Genomic DNA, 26,906 nt, shown 5'->3' with positions numbered 1-26,906 from the left:
TTCATGGACAGCATCGAACCTTGTAAGAATCTGATCTTCAGGTTCACAGAAAATATTCTCATTATAAAATAAAAGGAATCAGATAGAATTAAGATACTTTGGGATTAGAGAAATAAGACTTTCACCTTTTTTTTTTAATGTTTATTTATTTTTGAGAGACACAGAGCATCAGCGGGGGAGGGGCAGAGTGAGGGAGACACAGAATCCAAAGCAGGCTCCAGGCTCTGAGCTGTCAGCACAGAGCCCAACGCGGGGCTCAAACCCACAAACCATGAGATCATGACCTGAGCCGAAGTTGGACGCTTAACCGACTGAGCCACCCAGGCGCCCCAAGACTTGCACCTTTTTAAACCAGGTATTTTTGTGTCTTGCATATAAACCTCAGTTAAGAGCAGGGTGAAGACACAATAGATAAGAAGTCAGAGCACAGAATGGATGTTTTGGCCTCCCGGCCTCTACGTTGGGTAGGAAAATCCAGAAGGATGAAACTTCCAGGCACAATCACAAGTCATGCAGCAAAGCTGTGAACCCTGACTGCTATGACAGTTTGAATTTTTTTTTAAGTTTATTTATTTGAGAGAGACAGAGAGAAAGAGAGAATCTCTGCTGACAGCGCAGAGCCTGGGAGGGGCTCAAACTCACAAACCACGAGGCCACGACCTGAGCTGACATCTAGAGTCAGACACTTAACCGACTAAGCCACCCAGGTGACCCAGACATTTTGAATTTTATTTACCTCTCTCTGGAACTAGACACATGAGAAGACACCCAGTTCTAAAGTTCAAAGAAAAAGAAGGAAGGAAGGAAGGAAGGAAGGAAGGAAGGAAGGAAGGAAGGAAGGAAGGAAGGAAGGAAAGAAGGAAGGAAGAAGAGTTAGAAAAAAAGAGAAAGAAAAAGAAAGAGAAAAAGAAAGTGAGAGAGAGAGCAGTTTCAGGTCTGATATATTCAAATTTGACTGGACACTTCCTGTCAAACACTGAAGCTGCCAAAGTTGACTCCGAGAGCCCCTCTCACCAGGCCAGTACAATTTGATCATTAAACTTCAAGATTTTCACAACTATCTCCAGTTATCTGGGGCATCTTTGGGGAAGGTCAGGGAATCTCTTCCAAGAAACCAAAAGTGAACTCGGAAAGTGAACAAGAGAAGTGGTTTTAGAAGCTACTTTCTAATTCTGGGTGGGCAGAAAATTGTCTTTTATTCTAAAGTAACATGGAACAATTTTCTCATCTACCACATCTTCCTATCTAAGAAATCTGAGGCAAAGGCACCAAACTATTTCCAAATGCAACAACTTGCAGAGAGAGACTGACCAGGGCTCTGTGTCCCCTGAAATCTACTCAAACATGCCCAGGGAAGGGAGACCAACACAGCACTCAACACACACAACGGAACCTATCTGACATTAGGAACTTTTGTTGAGACAAAGCCCAGTAGGCTGAAAATATTACAGCATGATGGCAGGCTGAAGAAACCAATCCGATTTCTTTTTCCTCTGTGGCGGCTCAAATGACAAACTAAAAAAACACTCCAAGATTACTATTTAGACTTAAGGCAATTTAAAAAGCGAGGTCTTAACCAAAAAGCCTATACCTGGCATTCAAAAAAATACAGTTTTTTGGATGGACTAAAAGAGCTAAATTGTCTACATAAAATCTGTACAGCAAGGACCTGTTTTCAGCAGGTAAGCCTATATACAAGTAAGAATCTCTTACTCTTGTAACATTGTCCTGTTTTAAGAGAAAATGTAACTCCCATGCCCTGCAGAGTCCTCTATGACCCCAGAGAAGCAGGGACCTATCTCTACTAGAGAACTATTTACACTGTGCTATAAATACACATACAACACACATCGGCCCCCTCCTATGTCCCAAATAGGCTGTGAATGCCTTCTGTGAGGGGTTATGGCTCATTCATTTTTATATCTACAATGACAATTAGTAGGCACAAAACTTTTTTTTTTTTTGCATGAATGCCAAATGGAAATGAGTTTACAACACCACCACTACTGCTTACATTTCAAACATTCCCATCATTCCCTATCTCCAAAACAATAATGCCAAGTTGCTACCAAGTTTACTGTGTTTTTCACAATACAGTACTTTGGGACTTTTTAATGTAAACAATCATTCTTGATTAATCTTCAAAATAACGATACAAATGTAGCATTTTTCTTGGAATGGAAAACTTGCTTGGAGGTTACTTCATTCTTTTTCTCTTTTTCAAAAGTGCATCTCGTAGTGCCAGCTGGAACATAAGAAAAAATATCTAAACATGGGAACTCTTGGGTACCCCATTATACTAATTTGATTATATGGAGACGTACAACAATGGACTCCGGTCAACAAATCCTCCTGAGATGATTAAGTGTGTGTGTGTCTTGGGTGTGTGACAGATACTATTTCACGAACTCTCAAGCACTATTCTTTGGTTCCTAGAAATTTTTAAGATGTCTTTTGAATTTCAACAAGGTATGTGTTTTTGTTTGTTTGCTTTGTTAAAGCATGTTTGGGGCGTGGAAGTTACTCTACGTCTTAAATGTTCAAGCTTTTTGGATTTTATGATTTTAAGGTATTGACTCCTTGCCTTTATTTATATCTGGGTCTTGGAATGTCTTTGTAGATAGAAGAGATCGAGGATAGATACTGAAGGTAGAAAAATTAGCAAGCTCATTTTAGCCTAACTTTCATGGCTGAGGAGGTATTTCTCAGATTCATCTGTCTTACAGTCTCATCTGTAAAATATAAAATATAAGATCACAGTACCTGCTCATATTGTTGCACACTGACTAACAGAGTTAAAAAATGGAAAGCTCTCCAGTAAGAACTGTACATTAGTTAATGATGTTGTTGTAACCCAAGGTTACACGGACTTAATTCTGCTCATTAAACTTTGTAATAAAGCACAGGCTACTCGCTATTCTCACACGTATCTCAGTTTCCTTCTCCCTTCAAATGCCATCATTTGAAAAGTATATTCTCCCTCCTCTTCCTTTACCTTTCCTAAGGCTTCACTGGAAGATCCATCCTCCCCTCTTTCTCTGCCATGTGCTTCACCTGCCTTTTCTAGTCTCACCTCTTTTTTACATATTCTATGAGAATATTCTAAAAATTTACAGGAAGACCTCATGTACACTTTCAAGCCATGTAAGACCCTTTTATTTAGAATAAAATGTCACCAAGGGACAGAATGGGTATGAAATGTGATGCTCCGTTCCCAGAGGAAGCTTGGGTGTGTAAGACAATAGAATATACATATTGGTCTCTGCCCCTGGTTCCTGGCATAGAGCTCCTCAAACTTTGGTAATTTCCTAAGTGATAAGAGCATCTCGTTTTAATATTTGTTTTTGACCCTCTCCCTGACACACAGCTCCCCAAACCCCTGTAAATTCCTAAGTGATAAGAGCCCTAAGAGCATCTTTTGTTCTAATGAGGCAACTAGGTGGACTCCTGGATGGGGGCTGGTCCAAGAAAGACCAAGCCATGATTAGAAACTTGGAATTTTCAGGGCTCCTGGGTGGCTCAGTCAGGTAAGCAGCCAACTGCAGCCTGGGTCATGGTCTTGTAGTTTCGTGAGTTTGGGTCCCGCATCAGGCTCTGTGCTGACAGCTCAGAGCCTGGAGCCTGCTTGGATTCTGTGTCTCCCTGTCTCTCTGCCCCTTTCCCACTAATGCTCTGTCTTCTTTCAAAAATAAATAAACATTAAAAAAAAGATACCTTGGCATTTTCAGCAATCCCTGCCCCCCAACATACAAACTTCTCCAGAGAAGAGAAAGAGGCTAGGTACAGAATGAATAATCGATCATACCTATGTGGTGAAGTCTAAAAAAAAAAACCCTGTAGTGTGAGGTTCTGACAGCTTCCAGGCTGGCGAACACATTCACACCAGGAGGGAGATGTACCCCAACTCCACAGGGACAGAAACTTCTGCATTTGGGGCCCTCCCAGACCCTGCCCTATGTATCTCTTCATCTGGCTATTCATCTGTATCCTTTATCATATACTTTAATAAACTGGTAAACTTCAGTAATGGTTTTCCTGAGTCCTGAAAGCAGCTGTAGCAAATTAATCAAACCAAGGAGGAGGTGACTCGTCAGAAACACTGGGCTTGAGACTGGTTTCTGAAGTGTGTGCATGTATGTATGTATGCATGCACGAGGTGGGGGAGGAACACTTGGGGAGGTGGCAAGTATAGTCTCATGGGGCTGAGCCCTTAACCTGTGGGATCTGACACTATTTCTAGGAAAACAATGCCAGAATTGAGTTAAATTGTAGGACACTAGCCAGTACTGCAGAGAACTGCTTGTGTGGGGGAAAAAAATCACCACATATTTGGTGACCATAAATGTTAGAAGTGTTCTGTGTGAGTAGAAAAAAAACACACACAAAAGGTAAACTGAACTGAGCTTTTCTATTTTAGGGTCACAGGTCAGTTTTGGGGATGCTCTAAAGTTGCACTGCCCAATACAGTAACCCCTAACTGCATGTGGCTTTTGGACATTTGAAAAATAGCCAGTCCAAACTGAGATGTGCCACAAGTGTAAAACACACACTGGACATCAATTAGTTCAAAAACAAGAAGGTATAGTATCTCACTCATAATTTTCATATTGATTACATACTGAAATGATACTATTTCAGATATATTAGGTTAAATAAGATCTATTACGAAAATTAATTTCACCTTTTTCTTTTTACTTTTTTATTTTAAAATTATACATGTGGTCTGTATTGAATTTCTATTGGGCAGTGCTGGTCTAGAGTGAAGGAGAGAATAAGAAAATTAGGAACCTAGAGTTAAGTTTTGTAACAGAGATACCTTGAAGAAAATATAGAGCAAGGACACATAAACAGAAATTCAGATTAATTTTTGGTTCCAAATGGCAAGAAAACGGGAGAACAAGGAAAAAACATTCTTGAACCAACAAGTGCATATGTCCAATGAACTCTTAAATAAAAAATTCTTTAGTCTTTGAGAGAGGAGCTTCATGACTCAAGAGGTGCTGGCAAGGAACAAAACGAGGCTTCCAAATCATGCCAAAAAAGGCTCAGTAAAACAACAGAGGAAGTAAGAAGCAGGGGAACACTGTCACAAAATGTAGCAAGGTCACAAACACTGCATAATGAAAGAAGGAACAAACCATGGTGCAACTCAGTGATTCTATTTCCTCCACCCTCAAATCTTACAAAGGTCTGCTGAAGGATAAGCTAATGGACTGAATCAATTCAACCATGAATGTATTTATTTATTTATTTATTTATTTAAAAAAAATTTTTTTTTAACGTTTATTTATTTTTGAGACAGAGAGAGACAGAGCATGAACAGGGGAGGATCAGAGAGAGAGGGAGACACAGAATCTGAAACAGGCTCCAGGCTCTGAGCGGTCAGCACAGAGCCCAACGCGGGGCTCGAACTCACGGACCGTGAGATCATGACCTGAGCCGAAGTCGGACACTTAACCGACTGAGCCACCCAGGCGCCCCGGTTCAACCATGAATTTAAATTGAATTGGCAAAATTCAGGTATTTATAATCTGAAACTGCACCTTTCTTTTCACCTTGATTTCAACAACCTCTATTCAAAATGCTGGCACTTTGTTATTTACATGATGTTGTTGGACATAGTTTAGAACTAGAAAGATTAAATAAGCAGATAGGTAGATTTTAAATGGCACCTTAATTCAGTTACTACTGCCTGGGTGGCTGCACAAATGAAACACTGCCCTGGAAAGCTGGCCATTAACATGTCTGTCCGGCACACTCATCTTTGGCTAGCAACTTAGGAACACTTGTTTCATCCTAACTTGATTTCCTGGTGATCCTTCAGAATATATTTAAAATATACTCTGGTACACCCTCCGTAGAGAAAGTGACGAAAACATGAATTTGTTTTATTATAGCAAATAAAATAAGCAAGGCAACTGAGTCACACAGGACTACATATAAAAGACCACAAATGGATAAAATGAAATCCCCAAAACCTGTAAACATAAAAGTTTTGCAAAAGGGCACATTAGGAAGGATCTTGATATTATGTTTCACAGATGCAATGTCAAGAATTTTAGCATAGGGATGATCTTACAGGCCATCTAGCTTCCACTCCTGCAGTTATAGAGGAGGAAAATAGACTCTCCTTTGGTCACACAGCTGAATCTCAGCCAAGTCAGGTGTAGGATTTACATGCCCTGACCACTTGTCACCTCTCCACGTTCTCTAATAATGCTCCCCATTAATCCTAACACAAGGTCCTAAAAGGCACAGCTCTGTTTTGAGTAAAGAAGTGTTAAAATGACAACAGTATTCTAACCAATCAAGCTTCAAGTTGAACTCACCTGCTTTTCTCGGAAGGAACGCTTGTTCTTTGACCGGACATTATGGCTATACCGCATCATCATGAAGTTCTTCTGTTTTTTCTTCTCTTTATTTGTGGAACTAGAAAATGGGTTCATTTTGGTTTTCTTCCTCACAAATTCTTTTCGGTCTGTCTTCCCAGCCTATTAGCATACACAAAAAAACACTTCAAGAGTTATCTAATCCACATATGTGTCTCCTCCGTGCCAGGCACTCTCCTGGGTGCCAAGGACAAAAAAGATTGATGTAACTCAGTCCTTGCTCTCTGGTGACTCAGTCCAGGGGAGAAATGACCATTATATATTGTAATGGGGCAAGGGAAGCTCAGTAGAAGAAAAGGTCATAATTCAGCTGGTCAGGTCAGAGAAGCTTCCTAGAAAGGGAGACGGGTAAACTGTTTATTATAGGATCAAGGCATTCATGGTGGGAGAAAGGAGGGGAAGGGTAGAGCATTTCAGGAAGGAGGGATAGAATACGAAAAGGTGGGGAAGAAAGAACATGGATTTTTAAACTTATCTAATCAGGTTTCAGTACAAATGGGATGAATGCACAGGGTGACGTGGAACCAGTATGGGATGGTGCCTAAAACAAATGTATAGAAAAGAAAGCGGAAATAGTAGGCAGTAGGAAATGTTGGAAATGTGCAATCATAGCCACAGCACTTGCCGGAGGCTTTTCATTAGTGACTATTAAACATTCCCCTGCTTTCCTAATAGCTTGGATGCCTCCCAGATACCAGAACACGTACTATTGCCTGTGTTCTACATCTTGTTTTTGATGGTGGCTGCATGGTTATCTAGTTGTTAAAACTCATCTAACAGAACACCAAATATCTGTGCATTTTACTCTACGTTAATTATACCTTTATTTAAAACATCAAAATAAAATACTGCCATTCTGTGGCTATTCACTTTATTTTTCAGCTTATTTGCTTTTTGTTTGAAGGGAACGATATGTATGCCTCACTTACCATTGCCGTTGCTAGTCTTGTCTCCTTGTCAGACTTTGGTTTTTTATGAAGGCGTTCAATGTCCCGAAGAGAAAGTAACTCACCCCTGAGGTGAAGAACAAATACAGTATGAAACAAGGGTGGAACTCCTTTCCGTAACCCTTTCATCGTCACATGAGCTGACTGAAGAAGACTTGGTGTATGTGTCGTTTTACCTGGGCTCCTCATCACTATCTATTTCAATGTGTTTCCTCTTTTGGGCCTTCCCTGGTGCAGCGTCAAGTTCTTTCCTCATTTGGGCCATGCGGATTTTCTGGAAGTCTTCCTGAGTTAAAACTCGGCTAGTGCTAACGGCCGCAGCTTTGGCTCTCCGCTCATCCATGGGCATGCTGTTGAGCTTCTTGGACTTGAAAACACACAACAAAGGTTTAAAGAGCTACTAGCTCAAGCGAGAGCCTAGAACCCCAACAAGGCCCACCATGAATTAGGTGTTAATAAACATCCAAGTGACGTACTTGCACAAGGTAATTTTAGGACTTACGATTTCTTGCTGTTCTTCATCAGAAGAGTGGTGCACATCAACCCACTCACCATCGGCATCTGCCTCCTCACTGAGACTGGTGGTCTCCCACCCATCTGTGTGAGAAGCAGCACACTGTTAGTACTCAGGGGGAGTTGAAATAAATCAAGCAAAAGTAAGGTAATCAAAGTCAGTGGAGCTCTATTGACCAAGAATCAAGCAATATTTATTGTTAAATAAGCCACATCAATTTAATTACTTTATGGAATGCATAATAAACATTGACCATGATCTACCATGAGCTAAAATCTTATAATCATTTACCTCTCACAACTCAACAGAAGAGGAACAGACCATACAAGTTACCTGCCCCGAGCCACACTGCTAGAAAATGCAGTCTACGATGAAATGAAAATCATGTCTAAGTGTAGAGTCCATGATCTTTCCACCAAACCATGTCCATCAAAATTGCACCTGTACATTTATCTTGGCCACACAGCAAGTATCTGACAACTCATCTAAGCATATTTATACATGTTTTTAGAAACTAGTGAGCAACAATCATTCAGACAACTGAAGTCATAGATTCTGGATGTGAAGGAACCTGGTAGATACCTCAGTGAAGAGATATTAGTTCTTAATGGAGTCACAGTAAGCTTTCAAAATCACAGACACTTGCAATTTTTCAGTTGTTCCCCATTAGAGTGTCTCAGCTCTTTGGTATAGCATATATACAACCACACCCGATAAGACCCCAATTCTATGTCTAGTCTGGTATCTTGCTATATCCCACCCTGTATCCTACATTAATAATAGTTTCCTAAATACTTCAGGGCTTTGCTCATGCAGAGCTATTTATGAAAAGCCTTCAAGAGCAGGGACCATATCATTCTTCTTCATATTGACAGTGGCTAGCTCACAAGTAACGCTTTAAAAAGTTTTGTTAATATAACAAATGAACTAACAGGAAGAAGATAGGACTCTAGCAACCAAGGTAATAAACACTAACTCTGGAAATTAAGTATTCTTCAAAAAGTTCACCAAGTGTTCTCCTTCACCAAGGAGTCTTGGAGGACTGTTTATGACTAACCTTCATTATTTTTTTCTAGGCAAAAACCCGAAAGCCATTATCGTTCCCAAGTGCCCTGTATGATCTTGATAAGGAGCAGCTTCCCTGGAGGATATGAACAGACATCTACACTACAATGTAAGTTTCCTAAGTGTAGGAACGATGGATGCCCTTTGATCCCCAATGCTTGTAACAGTGCTTAGCACACAGTCCTTGCTCAATAAATATCTGCTGAATGAGTGTTCAATCAACATAAAGATTTCAAGGTCAATAAAGTACAGGAGTGATTTTATCCTGGAAAATGGTAAAATGAAAATGAACCTTCATCATTTTCAGCATTCTCTTCTTTTTCAACTTCTAGAACTTCTGCTCCTGGAATGTAATCTTTAGCATCTAATTCTCCATATTCTTGCACTCTTGCTTCTATGGAGGCCTCTGTAGGCTTACCCTAAAGGAAAGGAAATTGTTTTTAATAAGGTTCTTAGAAGGGCACTCAGGTGGCTTAATCATTTAAGTGTCTGACTCTTAATGTCCGCTCAGGTCATGATCTCACGGTTGTCAGATTGAGTTCCATGTTGGGTTCTGCACTGACTGCACAAGGCCTGCTTGGGCTTCTCTCTCTCTCTCTCTCTCTCTCTCTCTCTCTGCCCTTCTACGCATACATGCTCTCTCTCAAAATAAATAAATAAACTTAAAAATATATATATTTAAAAAAAGAGTCAGCATCAAAGAGCACATGCCAACTACAAAATATTTGAGACAATGGTATTCAATCAATTGTATTCTGAGCTTAAAGAATACAATTAACCAATACTCATAGCCGAAGCATCACAAACACTAAAACTCATCCTGTAGGAAATTATTCTCCCCTTCTAAGACCCTGACCGTTAGATCAACATATGCATATTTCACCTACCCGGAATTTCTTTTGCAACATCTGAGGATTCAGTGTTCGGAAGAGCTGAATCAAAGTTCTAGCAGACATCATCACATCTGTAAAATAACACCTTTAATTAGAAACTCCAGAGCGGGGTGGCTCAGTCGGTTAAGCATCCGACTCTTAATTTAGGCTTAGGTCACGATCTCATGACTCACAGATTGAGTCCTATGTCAGTGCAGAGCCTGCTTGAGATTCTCTCTCCCTCTCTCTCTGCCCTCCCCCACTCACGTGTGAGCGCATGTGCTCTCTCTCAAAAATAATCATTTTTTAAAAAAGAAAAGAAAAGAAACTCCAGAGCAAAGAGGCTACTGAGAAAAAAGAGTCACTCAATATTTGATCTACAGAGAATAACATGCAACTTACTCTTATCTTTGTGTGTTTTATACTGAGCCAGGTCTTGGAGAAGTTCTTCAGTCATGGCTAGAGGACATCGAGCTGTTATCTCTTTTATAGCATTGATTCTAGAAAAGGAAAATGAATTTAAAAAACCCAAACAGCAATCACAGATGGGTCAGTCTAAGGTTTCCTAAAAAAGACCAAATCAAAGGTACATAAGTTGGGTTTTATAGGGCTTCTAGGGCCAACCGTACATTGAAAACATACCCACTTCCTGCAGGCACGTTCTACATACCCTACTGTCATGACCTCTCCAGAGTTCTTGTCGGTGACAAAATTGTTGGCCACAGTCATGAGCAATGACTGAATGATCTGAATCGGGAAAGAAAGGAGAGAGCTGATAAAATGTCTCCACCAACTCAAACACTTGAGGATTAAGGGACAACAGATGATTCACAGTGAAAAACCAGCCTTCCATCTTCGTTTTGGGAGTAGGAAGGAATCAAGACTGAGGAAGACAGATAAAAGTACGTTGGGTTGCAGGCTTCTTGGTTATCCTCAGATTAAATTTTGCTCCCCTTCAATATTATTTTCCAATATGGATTTAAAAAATTGTTTTGACCCAGGACAATTCAATGCTATTTTAATCAAAGAAAGGAATGATCAGCTTTGAAAAATATTCACTATAAATTTACCGATAACTCTTGATCTCCCAAGCTTTGGCAATTAAAGTGAGAATTCTCAACAACTTCTCTAAAACAAACTTTGCTTTTCTATAGTAAAAATTTTTTTTCAGTTTCTATAACTAAACCTCTGTATCTATCTCCTTAAGAGTTAGTGTCTCTTCTTCTCACTTTGAAGAAAAGTGACACAGGGGAGCAGTAATCTCTGTGGGAATAGCCACCATGATATACTTAATAGTGGCACTGCTATGCAGACAGAAATAAGGTTTAAGAGTTCTCACCTCTGGGGGTACTAAGTGATGAGATGCTTGGGCAGCAAACAGAAGAATCTTTGTTACCTCTAAAAATGTAAGAGATCAGAAAGATCATAGTCAGTTTATTGCTCTGCCTCTCAGGACTAAGAGCAAACATGGGAAGCATATTCTGGCCCTTAATCCTATTGCTAAGTCTAGCTGGAATGCCCAACCCTCAGGTGTCTGCATGGCTCACTCTTTCACTTCCGTCAGGTCCCTGCTCAACTGCTGCCTTATCAAAATGTCTTTCCTGACATAATCTAACTAGAATCTACCCCAGTTCTCCCTATCATCTTAACTCTGCTTTCTTTTTACTCAAAAGACTTATCTTCACTTGGACACTGGACACATAGTACTCTCTGGATCTCCCTCTAGAATGCAAGCTCTACAAAGGTGCTCACTGTGCTCACTTTCATGCTCACTGTGAAATTCTGAGTGTCTAACTCAGTGCCCAGATTAGAAATCACTAAATGAATGAATGACTACAAACATAAATACATACACACACTCTCTTTGAAAGGGGCAGGCAGTATACATTAGGCAAAAGAAAGAAGTGAGGTGAATCCTAATTTGCCATTTATTTGCCTGGTCTTTTTTATTTCTATACCTTGCAGGACTGAAGTGAGGATCTGATGAGATGCTGTATGTAAAGCACTTTGCACAGTGCGTGACACGGCACTGAGCTTGGCTCAGGTTAGATGTTTAACAAATGCTGGCTTCCTTCTTATCTTGGTTTAAGTTTAAAGGCAAAACAACCATCTCTTCTTTCCTGCTCTTATGTTGTTTTTATGTGCAAATACACGAGGGCAATGATAACAATAAGATAAAATCCTGATATCTATTACAAAGTTACAGTAGAAGGTCAGATTTCTTTTTTCACAATTTTCTACCTGAGTATTCATGGTATTACAAAAAGACTTGCTTTAAGAATCCAGTTTTTTGTTTTCCAAAAATAACCTTGTTAACTTGATGAGAACAATTAACCCACAGCAGATTGTGGGAAAGAACACATAAGGGTTTCTCTCTCCTTCTCTGAAACACACTCCTAATTCTTTAATAATTACGGAACAAAAGACTGGGATGGCTACTCTAAACCCAAGGCCACCAAAGGAAAATGGCAAGTGGGAGGCTTACCTCTTTGGTGGGGCTGCAGAAATCTTTGCACAAAGGGATAGAAGTTGAAGAGAAAAAGCTGCAGAAAGAATGCACTGACTTTAATATTTACATAACTGCAGCTGTAGAGTTTCATTTCTCCCTAACACAATTTTATCATCACGTTCAACTAACTGGGGATCATTTTTTACTTTTGATTTTTCTCAACAAGCATTCATGCCCCAAGACGATTTGATGTGCTGTATTACCCAAGGAAAGGGAGCCTATGCTGCTATCCTCATTATATCAAGAAAGAAGAAAGTATATGCAGAATAAACCAGAGGAGGGGAAAAGTCAACCCAATGTAACATTCTTCTACTTTTAAAACTGGTGTGGCTGCAGAATGAATTTTTTTTAAGTCTTCAAAGATAAAAAGGATTACCAGAAGGAAAAGCAATGATATTAAGGCTTCAAAGTAAGGGATCAAAGAGTAATTCAAATCTGAATAGCGCCCCTGGTATAATTTCATCACCCAAACCCTACAGTTCTCATTTTATTACTGGACACCAGTCCAATCACACTGGAGGAATTACTCTGAGATCTATATTTTAGGGAGAAAGCACTAGCACTCTGGAGTCTACCTAAATAAAAGTGACAGGATCTAGTTATTAAAGCAACTGTATTCTTTTTTTAAAAACAGCAGTACAGCTCACGAGCAATATTATATTAGTTTCAGGTGTACAACATAGTGATTTGACATTTAAATATATGACAACATGTTCACCAAACCAGCTGTAATCTTGAACTTCAGGAAGAGAAACTATGGAGATGGACTGCTCTTTCTCAAAGTTCATCATATCAGAACAAATTAATTAATTTTTTCTATTTAGCCACAGAGCAAAACCAAGACCGGACAAGTAACAAGGAAGACTTACGTTCAATATAAAAATGGACGCTCAATTACAGTCAGTTGTGAAACTCTAGTTATCATTTCTAACAAACCATGCTTAAGTTACACATCACTTCTGCTTTCCGATCAAGCTCAAATTCAGGTCTGACAGGAAATTTCTGCACAAACATAACATAAATTGACCTGGTAATCCTGCTGTTGGACTACAGCTCATGGAAAAAAAGCATTCTATTCACTAAAATGTTAAGTCTTAGGAAAAGGGAACAAGTGCTTTCATTCATGGGTACTTTCATCTTTAACAATGTATGTCGACACTGTTAGATTTTCAGTAAACCTGTTTTACTTTTTTTTGCTTAAAAAAAAAAAAACTTTTTGAAGAAAGTAACACATCCCATGATGTAGAGAGCAGTACATCTCAAGAGCAAAATGATAGGCAACAACCTCAATGGCCATTTCTTCAGTGGTCTAACTTTTTGGAAACCTCTCCTTTTCTACAACAGCAGTCTATGAGTATGTGTGAAGTTTCCATGTGTATACCATATGTATGTATGTATGTGTGTGTGTATATATATATATAATGTGTGTGTACACATATATGTGTGCACATGTATATATGTGTGTATGTATGTGTGTGTGTATAGATCTACACACACAATATATGTGTGTGTGTGTGTGTGTGTGTGTGTGTGTGTGTATAGATACACACACACAATACCACCAAGGAGCTCCTGTAATTTAATTCAGTATGAAATAAATGACAAGAGAATTCAACTCTGCAAACATGACAACCTCCTTACCAGAGTGGTCTGAAAGTCAGGAAAGCTATAAAGAGGTAAACAAACTGCAAAATGTAGTAATAATCAATAAAAATATCCAGTTTACGTTGGCTCAGAAAAATGTATATGCAAAACAAATAAATAGTAGAAACACAGAACACAAAACAGTCTGTCCATAAACTGAATATATGTACAATTTAACATCCGTACTTACTGATAAGAAAACAAAATTATAAAAACAGCTATTTTCAGAGTGAAAGATTTTATTCTTCTGTAAAATATATGGGTTTAAGTGGTTTTAAGAGATAAAAGTAAGCCACAGTTCTACCTTAATGGCTTTCCTTTTACCATGAATGATTCTACTTCTAATATTCACCAAAATGAGAAACATAATGGAATGCAAACCTCATGAATTCCCACCAATCTGGAGATGAGGTTCATGAGCATCATTTTCACCTCAAACCTCTCCTTAGAGCTCTCTAGCTGCTTTAGTAGTTTTTCTGCAAAATCTGGAAAGGAGAGTATCAGAGAAGTCCACTGTAAGTCCACAGTCTATACAACATTGTCTAACAGGTGTAGAGAAAGGTAGCGGTTAGATCAGTGACTGGTACAGTTGAACCTGAGAACACTCTGCTAAACCAGGATGGTAAGAACAGCAGCATGACGGAAGGTGAAGAGATTCACACACAGGTGAATATACTGTCAATGGTGCTCAAAGTCAAGTCTTAAGTCCCCCAAATTTTAGCATCAACATCTTGAATGACTGTTTGGAGCTCCACTTAACAGTTCGCTAGAGTGTGCCTCCCAAAGCGTGGTCTGCAGACCAGCAGTAGTGGGTCCACCTGGTAGCTTGCTAGAAACACAGAATCTCAGGCCCCACCCTAGACCTACTAAATCAGAATCTGCACCAACAAAAGACTATCAATTTTTCATTTAGTCAAGTACAATGTCCTAGCGCTATGTTGTTGTTAAAGACATGAAGCAAAGAGCTATTCTTCCACATTGGTTATACCCAACCAGTAACAACTAAACAATTACTGATTGTCTAGTAAGTGCCAGAGATCTTATATTCCCTGGCAACAGGCAGAGATAAGGCCAAAAAGGAACTTGGGAAGTCATAATTATAATACCTTGGGGATCATGAATCAAATGAATAGCTGAAAAGTTAAACACCTCTGGTTTTTTCTTCTTTTTTTGTTTCTGCAATAAAGTGAGAGGAAAAACATTTACATTACATCAGACTATTGGGGGCGGGGAACCCACAACAAATCTGTTCCAAAAACCTTTCTTTCAACTAGAACAAAAGGTGGTTTTTATCTTTTAACATTAAATCTCAGGAATGTTCCAGCAAATAGCACCTGTTAAGACTTAAAGGAATTTAGAAATATAAACAAAAAAAACACAGAAGGGCCAAATTAATGAGTTTTCAGAATAACCAAATATAACAAAATTTAAAATGTATTTTATTTGTGTACTCTCCTGAGAAGGTAAGTTTAGCAAAAATACCCTAATATAGGTCATCTTGCTTAGGACAAGTGAAAAGTGAATTTAAGCAAATTAATTTATTCAAGGTATAGATTTTGCTAGAGTTGAAAACATTTAGTCACCTAAAAAACTAGTACTTAAAAATTCATCACACATTTCTAAGTCTTTCAGAAATGCTATTTCTTCATTTCAAATTCTTAACAGCTTCCACTAAAAACCCCATATTCTATAGTCTAATCACTCCTACCACATTTTCCAGGTATGAGTCTCACCTTGAGCACTTTCATAGCCTTTTCCAACCTTTTCTTGTTTTTGGAACTTTTTTTCCCTGTGGCATATTGCACTAGCAGGTCTCTTGCTGTTGGTCCTTCATCCTGAAGAAGAGACTACTTTGTAAACAAGGAAAATCTGCACAGAAGCAAATGGTAAACCTTTCAAAGACTTCTGTGTACTTATGCTCTGCAACCACTATAAAAAATGAGCATGACTTAAAATTCAATAAAAAGTATCTGCTCATGTGTACAAACAGGTACATACAAAGATTTTCACTGCAACACGTATTTTTGCTTTTATATTTTGCTTTCAATTTTATCAAAGTATAGAATACAACTTTGTTTTTAATTGAAAGAAATTGGAAATAATATCATGAGGAAAATGCTTAAGCTATAATACATTCATATTCTGAAATATGTGAAGGTTAAAACAATGAGGTAGATCTGTATGTACTTAGAAGATCTAAATGCATCAGTATATCTATATATATGACACAAAGAAAGCAGTTGCAGAGTAATATATATGTTATTTATGTATATTTCAAAGACCTAATATATACATAAGACAATACACACACATCCGTATATAAATACACACGAAACAGGATGGTTATCTGTGAAGATGGAACTAGGAAGTGGAAATAAGACAAGGTTAAGAAAACTTTTATTGTATCTAGAATATCTGAAATCTTTTACAATAAGAATATATTGTTCATACATTACTTAATAAAATAATAAAATGAATTAAAAGATCTTATTATAAATTCCAGTATTCTTATTACCAAAATGCTAAAATGGGAAAGGGTATTTTTTCTTAGAATTTTTCCATTTTGATTTTAATAAAAAAATATTAAGTTTATTTATTCATTTTGAGAGAGCGAGTGAGTGCGCAACCAAGTGAGGGAGGGACAGAGAGGGAGAGAGAGAATCTTAAGCAGCCTCCACTCTGTTAATGCAGAGCCCAGTGTGGGGCTGGAACTCACGAACCGTGAGATCATGATCTGAGCAAAAATCAAGAGTTGGACACTTAACCGACTGCACCACTCAGGCACCCCTTTTTAATAAAAAAATTTCATGACATCATAAATCTTGATTTTGCCTTTTAAAGATGCCATGATATTATTCCTCTCCTTCTCTGAATTCTCTATAATGTTGACATAATCTCAAAAAATATGCTGGCAGCAATTTCCATTCTAAGTTTATATAGTGAGATAAAGGTTAGCTTTGGAACTAAGAACAAGGCTGAATGAGTCTAACTTTTATTAGTTCTTTAGCCAATCTTAGTGAATGTAAGTGACAAATTCTAAACGATAAAATCTCAGCATGGCAGAACACAATAAAAGATAAAGGCGACATGTAAGTTTCTTTCTAACTTGAGCAGTCATGGATTTTACAATCTGTACTGAGAGCAAAAATGAAATCTGATAGACTGTAAACCTAAGAAAGCATCTACTGTTGAACGTATAACCTCAGACTCTGAGTCGCTGTCCTGTTTCTCCTCTTCATCTTTCCCAAGGAAAAATGTCAAAGCAGCAACTAATATCTAAAGACCAATCAGAACAAAAGTCAGTGACTCACCCCAGCTTACAACAAAGAATAAATACTTTTGTTTACACATTATTCATGCACAGAACTAGGATCTGAAGGAACAAAATCAGACTGGTGGGATATGGGCTCATTTTTCTCAATTAAAACAATGTTTTAATAATGCTATTTGTCCTAAAAATATAAATAATTTTAAAAAATCCAGGCTCTACATAGTTGTTATCTTTCAAGTAGATTGCCAAGAATTTATTTCTATATCCAGCCACCAACCCACCCCCCACCACCAAAAAAGTGACATTGTAGCCCTTCTAACAGAAAGTCTAACATATTCTTAAATTTCTTTCAGCTGTGCTTTCGCCCAACAAAAGAACAGTCAAGAATTATAGGATGAAACAAAATAAACACTAAGGCATCATTTAGTACAAAGCATTTAAAGAACTCCTAACTTTATTTGCCGCCTCTAAAGCATAGATGAACCAGGGAAGCAGCCCAAGCACAAAGAGAGCATTACTAAACACGAACTGCATGCCCTACGCTACCTCTTCCCCACACAGCCATCTCCTCTACTTTCCATCTGGAAATGACTACAGACACATACCTTAGTGACCTTAGAGAAACACGCGGTTGTTATCACATTGACAGTTTTGGCATCATTCCTGGGGTAAGACAAATGAAGGTTTTCAAAGTGAATTTTCATTCTACTGCATTTCATAGCATTGACAATGGCACAAAATAAACAATATGTATTTCTTTCTTTTGTTTTTGAGAGAGAGATAGATCATGTGTGCAAACGCACGTTAAGTGGGACGGGGACAGAGGGAAAGAGAGGGAGAATCTTAAGCCAGGGTCCACGCTCAACCCAGAGAATGATGGGTTCAATCCCGTGACCCTGGGATCATGACCTGAGACAAAATCAAGAGCTGGATGCATAACTGAGCCACTCAGGTGCCCCTAAACAATAAAATATATTTCTGACAGGTTAGAATACACAGTTTAAATAGTCATGGGTTACAAAGGAAGAAAAAAAAAGTCATAGATTGCTAAATGCTAAATAGTCAACCACAGGTGAACATTTAAACTTTAGCCCAGTCTTCTGTCAGAAAATTATGCAGCCATTTTTAAGATAGATTTTTTTTTGAAGAAGTTTTAATGACATAGGAAGCTATTTAAGATAAGTGAAATAAAAAAATGAATACAGGGGCGCTTTGGTGGCTCAGTTGGTTAAGTGTCCAACTTCGGCTCAGGTCATGATCTCATGGTTCATAAGTTCGAGCCCTGCGTCAGGCTCTGTGCTGACAGCTCAGAGCCTGGAGCCTGCTTCAGATTCTGTGTCTTTCCCGCTCTCTGCCTCTACCCTGCTTGCACTCTAAGAAATAAAATGAAAACATTTAAAAAAATAAAAAAAAAAAGAATAAAAACTTATTAGTGTGGCAAAATTCCAACCATATTTAAAAATTCACATTAAAGAAAAGACAGGAGACAGTATCATAAACTGTTAACAGTGATCATCTCTGGGTGGTGAAACTATCAAAAAATTTAAAAAAAAACCTTTCTAGCTTCTCCAATTTTTTTTGTTGCAATGAATATTACTTTTATAGTAAAATAAAAATTAGCAAATAAGAAAAGCAAAAAACATGAATCAGGAGCAATGTATCAATAAACCAAAGTTTACAGAACATGGTATTTCATACAGAGGATAAAGTGACTTAAAAATTTTCAGAGTGGCAGAGTAGAAATAGCACAGATTTGAGAGTCTGACATCCAAGGTTTTTTTTTTAATGTTTATTTATTTTGTGTGAGAGAGAGCAAGTGAGTGAGTATGGGGAAGGGGCAGAGAGAGGGAGAGCGAGAATCCCAAGCAGGCTCTGTGCTATCAGTGCAGGGCCCAACATGGGGTTTGATCTCACAAACCATGAGATCATGACCTGAGCAGAAATCAAAAGTCAGACACTTAACTGACTGAGCCACCCAGGCACCCCCGATATCCAGGTTTTAATTTCAGCTCTGTCCTTGGCTAGCTACTAAGCTTAAACTCTATGAACTTTAGTTTTGTTACCTATAAAATGGGGATAATTCCAGATAAGCTGAATTATGTTATTCTAAAGGTTGAACAAGGTAACATGAGATATAGGTGCTCAAGAAATGGCAGCCAATGTTCCTAGTTATTTGGATTGCTCTATATTTTTATTTCCAACTTAATTTATGACAGATATATTAAAGAGCTCAAGATCGAGAAAAATATTTGTGTATGTGCTCTGTAGTAATTCTAAATGAATATGAGTCTATTTCTCAAGAGACAATTACGTATATATTACCAGATGTTTCTTCTGTAGAGTTCAATCATCACATCCAAAGATATCTTGGCTGCAGTTGCATTGCTATCTCTTAACATGGTATACATGAAATTCTGCAACACCTAAAGAAAATGAGGAGAAGGAAGACTCAATACACTGCTGGTACAATGCTGCAAACATGGGAAACAAAAGGGTACTTACTATGTTCACTTTATTGTTCTTGTGTTTTGCATTTATATTCTTGATATCCGTGACAATATGTGTGTATAAAGTCTGAGGAAAACAAAAACACATACACGTTAACCAACGTTTCTAGTCTTGCTCATGAGTAATTTGGAAAAAAGTACAAATGTAGGGGAAAGTTTAATTTTATTCACTTTTCATTCTATAACAAGACACCATAAACAAAACAAAAAGCAACAGCTAAAATGTAAAAGAAAGTTGCCCTGAAAAGTAAACATGGAGTTACCATATAACCCAACAATTACACTCCTAGTTATATATCCAAGAAAAAATGAAAATATATTTCCACACCTATGTCCACACAAATATTCACAGCAGCAGCATCCACAATAACCAAAAAGTGGAAACAACCCAATAGTCCATTAACTGATGAATGGACAAACAGAATGTGGTATACTCACATAATGGAATAAATTTGGTAACAAAAAGGAATGAAGTACCGATAAATGCAACAGCATAGATGAACCTTGAAAGCATTATGCTGAGTGAAAGAAGCCATACACATATACTACATATTGTGTGATTCCATTCATATGAAATACCCGGAGTAGGTAAATCTGTAGAGACCGAAAGTAGACTGGTGGCTGCCTAGGCCTGACAGAGATGAGGAAATGGGAAGCTACTGCTAATGGGAGGAGTGTTTCTTTTTGAGGGGGGATAAAAATATTCTAAAATTGATTGTGTGATGGTTGCAAACTCTGCCAATATACTAAAAATCATTGAACTGTACACTTTCAATAGATGAATTGTACGTGAATTATATCACCATAAAATTGTTATTTAAAAAAAGGAAAGTTGCTCTACTTACTTAGCCCCTAATGCATGCAAGATGATACTGGCAATACAAATATCACCGACACTTGGAAAAACTTTATTTATTTGAGAGAGCAAACAGCACAACCAGGAGAGAGGGGCAGAGGTAGAGACAGAAGCTTAAGCAGGCTCCAAGCCCAGTGCAGAGTGCGCCACGGGGCTCAGGGTGCGCCTGGGACCGTGACCTGAGCCGAAATCAAGAGTCATTTGCTCGACCTACTGAGTCACCTAAGGGGCCCTCCAGTTAATAAAATGTAAACTTAAATTCTTCTTTCGTAAATTTCTTTCACAAACCTTCAGCTTCTAGGCTGGCTTATACAAGCAAATACTAGTCATAGGGAAATATTTATAACAAAAAAAAGTAGTGTTTTGGGAGATCCGTTGGGGGTTGTTACAGCTATGAGTGTCCAGTCCATGCTCTGATTTAGCTAGTCAGTATAGTACAGTGGGAAAAGGCTTGGGTTCTGGAGCCATATTGCCTGGGTTTATACTCCTGCTTCCCCACTAATATGTCCCATGATTCTAGGATATTACTCTCTCTTTGTGCGTTAGCCTTTCCATCTGTAAAATAACAGTAATAATGAACCTTCTCTCATTTTGTAAGTAAACAAGTATATAAGAAGCTCTGAATGGTAGCTGGCAAAAAGCAAGCACTCATTAAATGTTAGCTATTACCACCATATTGTATGCACACAAGCATCAATTTTTTTCCTATTAAAATTATTAACTATACCAAGAATTCACTCTACAAGTTTAATGTTACTGCAAGGAAAAATGTGGAGATATAAGGGGGGGGGGGGGGAAGCAATTTTGCCCTTTACCTTTCGCAGAAGCTTATCATGGCAACGCAGAAGTTCAAAGAAGAGTTCTAGCAAACTTGATGGATTGATGAGATTCTTGTTTCTCAGCAAGATCAAAGCTTTGCAAAATGTCTAAGGAAGGAAAAGAAAACATACCATAAAATAATGATGATGAAATTAAAATGAGAAAATGGAGTACATATATCCCAAGAAAGTGTGATATCTTCTAACTAGGCACCATTTTGGGCATCAGAATAGTACAGTCAATAGTACAGTCTTTGCCCTCGCGCACCTTACACTGGGAGTGGGACAGACAAGCAAGGAAGCACCTAAACAGTTGTATCTCAGATAATGATACGTGTCATAAAGTAAAACAGGGTAATATAACTGATACAGTGACTGACAGAGGGCTACTTAAGGAAGTGTCAAGATATGACAAACCCTTACGTGATCAATGAATGCACAGAAGTAAGAAAGGTGTGGTAACAAGAACAGAATAATCTGGAATCATCAACCTGATTTGTGACCTTACAAGGCATTCCTTGGAAGTATCATTAGTACCAAGAATTGCCCAACAGCACTTGCAGCACGGCTGCTTACCACCGACTTTCACGAGTACCCTTATCGCCCAAGGTTTGGTTTCTACCAACTGTTCTCCATTAATGGAACAAGTAATCCTTGGAGAATTATTGATTCCAAGTCTTGGGGCAGGAAAAGCAGTAAAAAGGGGTTTGGAACTATTTCTGCCAGAATGTAAGGATGCTTTCAAAAATATCAGGGGCTTTGGTAAAAGGACTGAGAAGCTCCCACTGGCCAGGTGATAACAATTTGGACTAAAAATAATTAAGGCTTAAAAAAAAGAAATGAACAAAAGGCATAAAAAGGTTACAGTGTCAAAGAAAGATAAAAAAAATCATTTTACTGATTTTATTAAGTGAAAGTTAATATACATAGATATTTTGTTTCTTCCATTAAGAAACACAGTCAGTTCTAGCTGTGTAAGCAGGAAAGAGTGAACACAAACTTGGGAATGACTCAAAAAGTCCTGGGGAAGAAACAAACACACTAGGTAGTAAGTCCAGTAATTGATAAGGACTGGTGGTTATCACCATCACCAATTAAAATGAGGATCCACCAGTTTGTTCCAAATGATTCTTTTAAAGAGGAATGCTAATTACACAGACTCAATCCTTTGTGTCCTAGCAAAGGAAATCTCTATTATTTTTTAAGCCTATTAATCATCATAAGAAATGACAAAGAAACATACACACATTACTTATTTAACAACGCCTGCAGACCAGTTTAGTTGGTACTGTTAGACACACAAAACTTAAAGAAAATCTAATTATAGTACTTGGAAAGACACTAGGTCTCTATACTCAAAATCTCAAATCTGTATCATCTATAAGGACTCGAAAAGTTTCATGACATAAGTAAAAGTCTTTTGACTAATAGTTTGAGTTTGAAGTCTCTTGGGCTGTGCTGCCAGGTCCCACATCCCAAGTGAGGGTCATTCAGTTGGCAACCCAGAGCCTGAAACCTTGGCTTGTCTGAATGGTATTCTTTTTCTGTTGGGCCTAATCAAATTAATAAAATCCTAAAGAATTATAAAAATGGTAGAATTAGAAAAATCCTGGGAAAATGTAAGAGTAAGAAACAAAGCTGAATCTCTAGACTTAGCATTGTACAAGTTTTGGCAAAGGATATCAATATGTTTTGTGATCATAATATTTGTGTTAAGTTCTACCTGCTGTAGAGGTATCTGAAAAGCAGATGTATGAAATCTGAAAATGTCTTAGGCTGAGTTCCCTAGCAGCAGAGCCAGATTCATTGCAGTGATTTGTCCAGGGTATGCTCTCTTCTAGAAGGGAAGTAAAGGAAGCAGGACAGAGCAGAGAAAAGAAAAGCTGAGGAAGGATATGTCCTTGGCTGGAGACCAGCTTTAGTCCAATCACAGAGAAGCCCTGGAGCACAAACTGCAACATGAAGTTGGACCCACGTTGAGGGAAGAGCCAGGCTTTTGTATCTCTGGGTTAGTCAGGTACAACCTGTAGGCTGGGAGGGCAACCTCCCAGGTGCTAGGGCTCTCATTTAGCTGAAGACAAGACACCAGAGAGAGGGCAGCTGGGGGCCATCGGCGGCCAACATTCACCACCAGGGACGGCAATGGGAGCACTAGGCTGGTAAGGGGGAATCTCAGCCAGGACCCAATAACAACCACTACAGTGACAATGGCTTGAATGCTCCAACTGGCCAGTTAATGAATAAATTTATTAAATTCAGCATTACGGGATTGCTCCTAATCAATTCCAGCTTGGCATTGCCCAGGTGGAACTGAATTTTACTCAAACTCTTCAAATTAAAAAATAAGTAAATCAATAAAGCATTGTAAAAACTGTAAGTTATAATTAGGGCTCTTAATGCATTTGAGATTTGAATGACTAGAAGGAATGAACCACGTATTCAGAAGAGGGAAAAGAGCTTCCTGGCAGGGTTAGCATGCTGGAAGAACAGAAAGATCACAGAGAGGAGAGCAGCATTCTGCTACAGGAGACGAGGTCAAAAACACTGGCAAGAAGCAGATCATGTAGGGACTTATAGGCCATGTTAATAAGTTTGAGTTTTACTCTAAGTATAAATGAGAAGCCACAGAAAGATTTTAAGGAATTCGTGACGCATTCTGATTTATGTTTTAAGATGTTTAGCTGAGGCTGTTCTCATTTAAACACATAATACATGCACATATAAACACAACACAATTTATCAAATCCAAATACTAGACCCACCATTCGAAGATCTGGATCCAAGACAGTGTGATTGTAGGAAAGAAGATCTTTCAGCTCTTGAGGAAAGTTACTTAAATGTTCTGGATAGCAGTGACCAATCTGTAACAAAGCAAAGGCTCTTCTGAAGTTTCTTTTTCTCTCCTACCATTCATATGCACATATTTATGATGTTCTGAAAAAGGAGAGTAAAAGGCTATGTTTCATAGAAGTAGCTAGTTCCAAATCATTTCTTTTTTATTCTACATGCTAATCTCTCTGACCTCTTTCATTGTTCTTGCAGTATTAGTAAAATATGTGTGATGTTGTTTAAAATCTGCTCTTATGATGAATTTGAAAAAAAAAAACAGTCTGAAAGTTTTGCTTTGGTTGGTTCTGCAAAAAGCTCTAGTGAAATCTTCTAATTCAACTCAGGAAGAAAATAACATTTGTAAGAAACGGAAACAAAAAAATATTTTTTTACATTAAGTTTCCATTCCTGAATGGAATAAGGTTGGGTACTACTGGAAAGATATTCTGCGAACTGTGAAACAACTGGTCTTTGTTTTAGAAATTGTTTGTTTTCAGAATTATTATTATTTGTTTTCAGAAATTATTATCTTACCTGTGCCATAAACATCACCAGCTCTGCCAGTTCTTTGCTGGGTTTATTTGGTTGTAATTTGAAAATCTCCACATTGGATTTGTAGTGATTATACTGCTGTAGAAACTGTAGGAAAATAAGATATGTTAGTCACCTCCTATTATATGACTTTTTCAGTAAAAAATGAGAAATTACTTAGTACTAAAACATCTCTGATAGTGGCACAGAGAAAAAGACATGGCAAAGGTGTCCAGAAACATCTTTTCCTTATCTGCATTCTTCAAAATAAGATTCCAAAAAAACTGATACATCAAATTTTTCTAAAGACCCTTTCCCTTATCATTAGAAATTTAGGTGGTATGGTGTAAAGAACATTAAAGCCAGAGTCAAAAACTCAGATTCTGGATCTATTCTGCCATTTATTATCCAAATGACCCTTACTACATTTTCTGTGTATATGAGCACTCGCAGCAGCAGAAAAATATTGGGTCAGAAAGTGTAAATTAGAGCACAACTATACAACTCTGCCGTCAAAATTACCATCTTCTTTTAAGGCACAAAAATAATGATAATAGCTTCCACTTACTCAGCAATTGCAATATGCCAAAGTCATTATGTGCATTTTCTCATTTAATTATGTTTAATTCTAACAACAACACAATCTAATGTTGGAACTTACCAGGCCTCAGTTCCATGCCCTACATCTACTCATCATTCCTAGACCATAGCTTTAAATTGTGAGTGTATGAGAGCGACACTATGAATATTTCTTTATATTAGCAGTCCTTACTGGTCCAGTGAACTCCAAATCCGTAACTCCAACTGCCTGACATCTGTTGTCTCGATCTCTAATAGACATCTTAAACCTAGCATGGTCAAAAAACATAACTTTTGATTTCCCCAAACAAAACTCTTAGGTCCCCAGCTTTCTCCAAGAGCAGGAATCAAGAAAAGGAACTACCGCCCCTCCATGCTTCAGACAAGACCCTACTCTCTTGACTCCATACCGCCGTTGTGACAGGAGTATGGAAAGAGCCCCAGAACTCGGTGTGCTGCTGCTAAGATCTTTATCTCACTTCTCCCCCCTTCCTACCCGTGGCTCAGCCACTAATATATGCCTTAAGATGATGAGAACTAATATCATTACACCCTTTATGTTCATCAGTCACCACAAATATACAAGGCTCCCAGGACATCCCTTATTCCCCTCTAGTCCCCAGACCAAGAACTCTTCGGTGGGGTTAGGGCATTATATTTTTTAAAGTAGCCCAGTCATTCTGATGCTCTATTGAAACCTGTTTCTCTCCTAACACACTGCTACCTCGTTTTCTTCCGCCCAGCATTGCTGAGCCAGTAGGTGTCCTCTCTGCTCCTCGGTGCTACTTCCAGAGCACTGGCATCCCTCCAGACCAGTACTCTTTTCTGCACTTAACTGTCCCCACTGCCAGCTTTGAATCCTATGTCTGGAGGTCCATTTCCGGCTCTCAGAAACAGATGTTCGACCCAAGGCGTTCTAACATACAATTCATCAAGTGTTACAGACTTCCTCAACTTAGGGGTTTCTGAAAGGAAAAGGCTGATAAATCTGCATGGAAGTTGGAGGTTGGGGGGCGGGGCTGTCTGTCTCTCCACCTCTGTGAGGTTGGGAGATAAACCCCTTTTCTTTCCTCCCGAGGGACTCCTGTACCTAGCAGGAGAACTTTGGGCGAACCAGGATCCCAGCTTCACTCCACTCCTTCCCCCTGCTACTGTCTAAACCAGTCACACCCCGGTCTGTAGCGGCGCCGCGTCGCACTCCCACCTCCTCGATGTAGGCCGGCGGATCCCTCTTGATCAGATTCTGTAACTGCGGCAAGTTGCTGGGCAGCTTGTTATTGTTTCTGTTAGACATGCTGGCTACTGACTGGATCCGCCAGGAGCAGTGTTAAGAAACCTCACACCGCCTGCCACCACCAACCGAATCAGCTACAGGTGGGAATCCTGCTTCCGAGTACGACCGGAAATAGCACATGGGACACTCGGTAGGCAACGCCATCTTGGTTCTTAAAAAAAAAAAAAAAAAAAGCCAGACTACGGGAGCCTCCGAGTGTCAAACGTACTCCCAGTCCCGAAATGCGCTGCAGTGGTTTACGCGAGGATTTTGGGGGGCGTGGAAGGGGCTGGGGGGGACGT

The 26,906-nt window shown here is 38.7% G+C and overlaps 1 protein-coding gene across 1 annotated transcript; it reads right to left on the bottom strand.

Moving 5' to 3' along the window:
• Positions 1 to 581: 581 nt before the first annotated feature.
• Positions 582 to 26,769, bottom strand: SDAD1 (SDA1 domain containing 1). The gene is made up of 22 exons (XM_086704822.1): positions 26,536 to 26,769; positions 24,756 to 24,860; positions 24,155 to 24,253; positions 21,390 to 21,500; positions 19,714 to 19,785; positions 19,534 to 19,634; positions 17,817 to 17,874; positions 17,142 to 17,216; positions 15,674 to 15,775; positions 15,047 to 15,116; positions 14,322 to 14,425; positions 12,273 to 12,330; positions 11,127 to 11,185; positions 10,458 to 10,534; positions 10,190 to 10,287; positions 9,803 to 9,879; positions 9,208 to 9,334; positions 7,839 to 7,933; positions 7,513 to 7,703; positions 7,319 to 7,403; positions 6,330 to 6,491; positions 582 to 2,245 (listed from the first exon to the last, which is right to left on the bottom strand). Exons 1-22 carry the CDS (start codon positions 26,623 to 26,625, stop codon positions 2,198 to 2,200), a joined length of 2,064 nt encoding a protein of 687 aa, XP_086560948.1. The 5' UTR covers positions 26,626 to 26,769; the 3' UTR covers positions 582 to 2,197.
• Between the last annotated feature and the right edge of the window lie 137 nt (positions 26,770 to 26,906).

This window comes from Puma concolor, chromosome B1 (genome assembly GCF_028749965.1).
Source record: "Puma concolor isolate L17-30 chromosome B1, mPumCon1.1.hap2, whole genome shotgun sequence".
NCBI lineage: Eukaryota > Metazoa > Chordata > Mammalia > Carnivora > Felidae > Puma > Puma concolor.
This window is presented reverse-complemented; position numbering and strand designations above follow the sequence as displayed.

Bases quoted from the DNA above. Each gene is read 5' to 3' on its own strand.
- SDAD1 (XM_086704822.1), bottom strand. From the start codon at position 26,625: ATGTCTAACAGAAACAATAACAAGCTGCCCAGCAACTTGCCGCAGTTA. The intron at 19,786-21,389 runs GTAAAGGGCAAA...TGTTTTCCTCAG, and splicing joins ATGATAAGCTTCTGCGAAAG to ACTTTATACACACATATTGT. The intron at 19,635-19,713 runs GTAAGTACCCTT...CATTTTCTTTAG, and splicing joins AGAACAATAAAGTGAACATA to GTGTTGCAGAATTTCATGTA.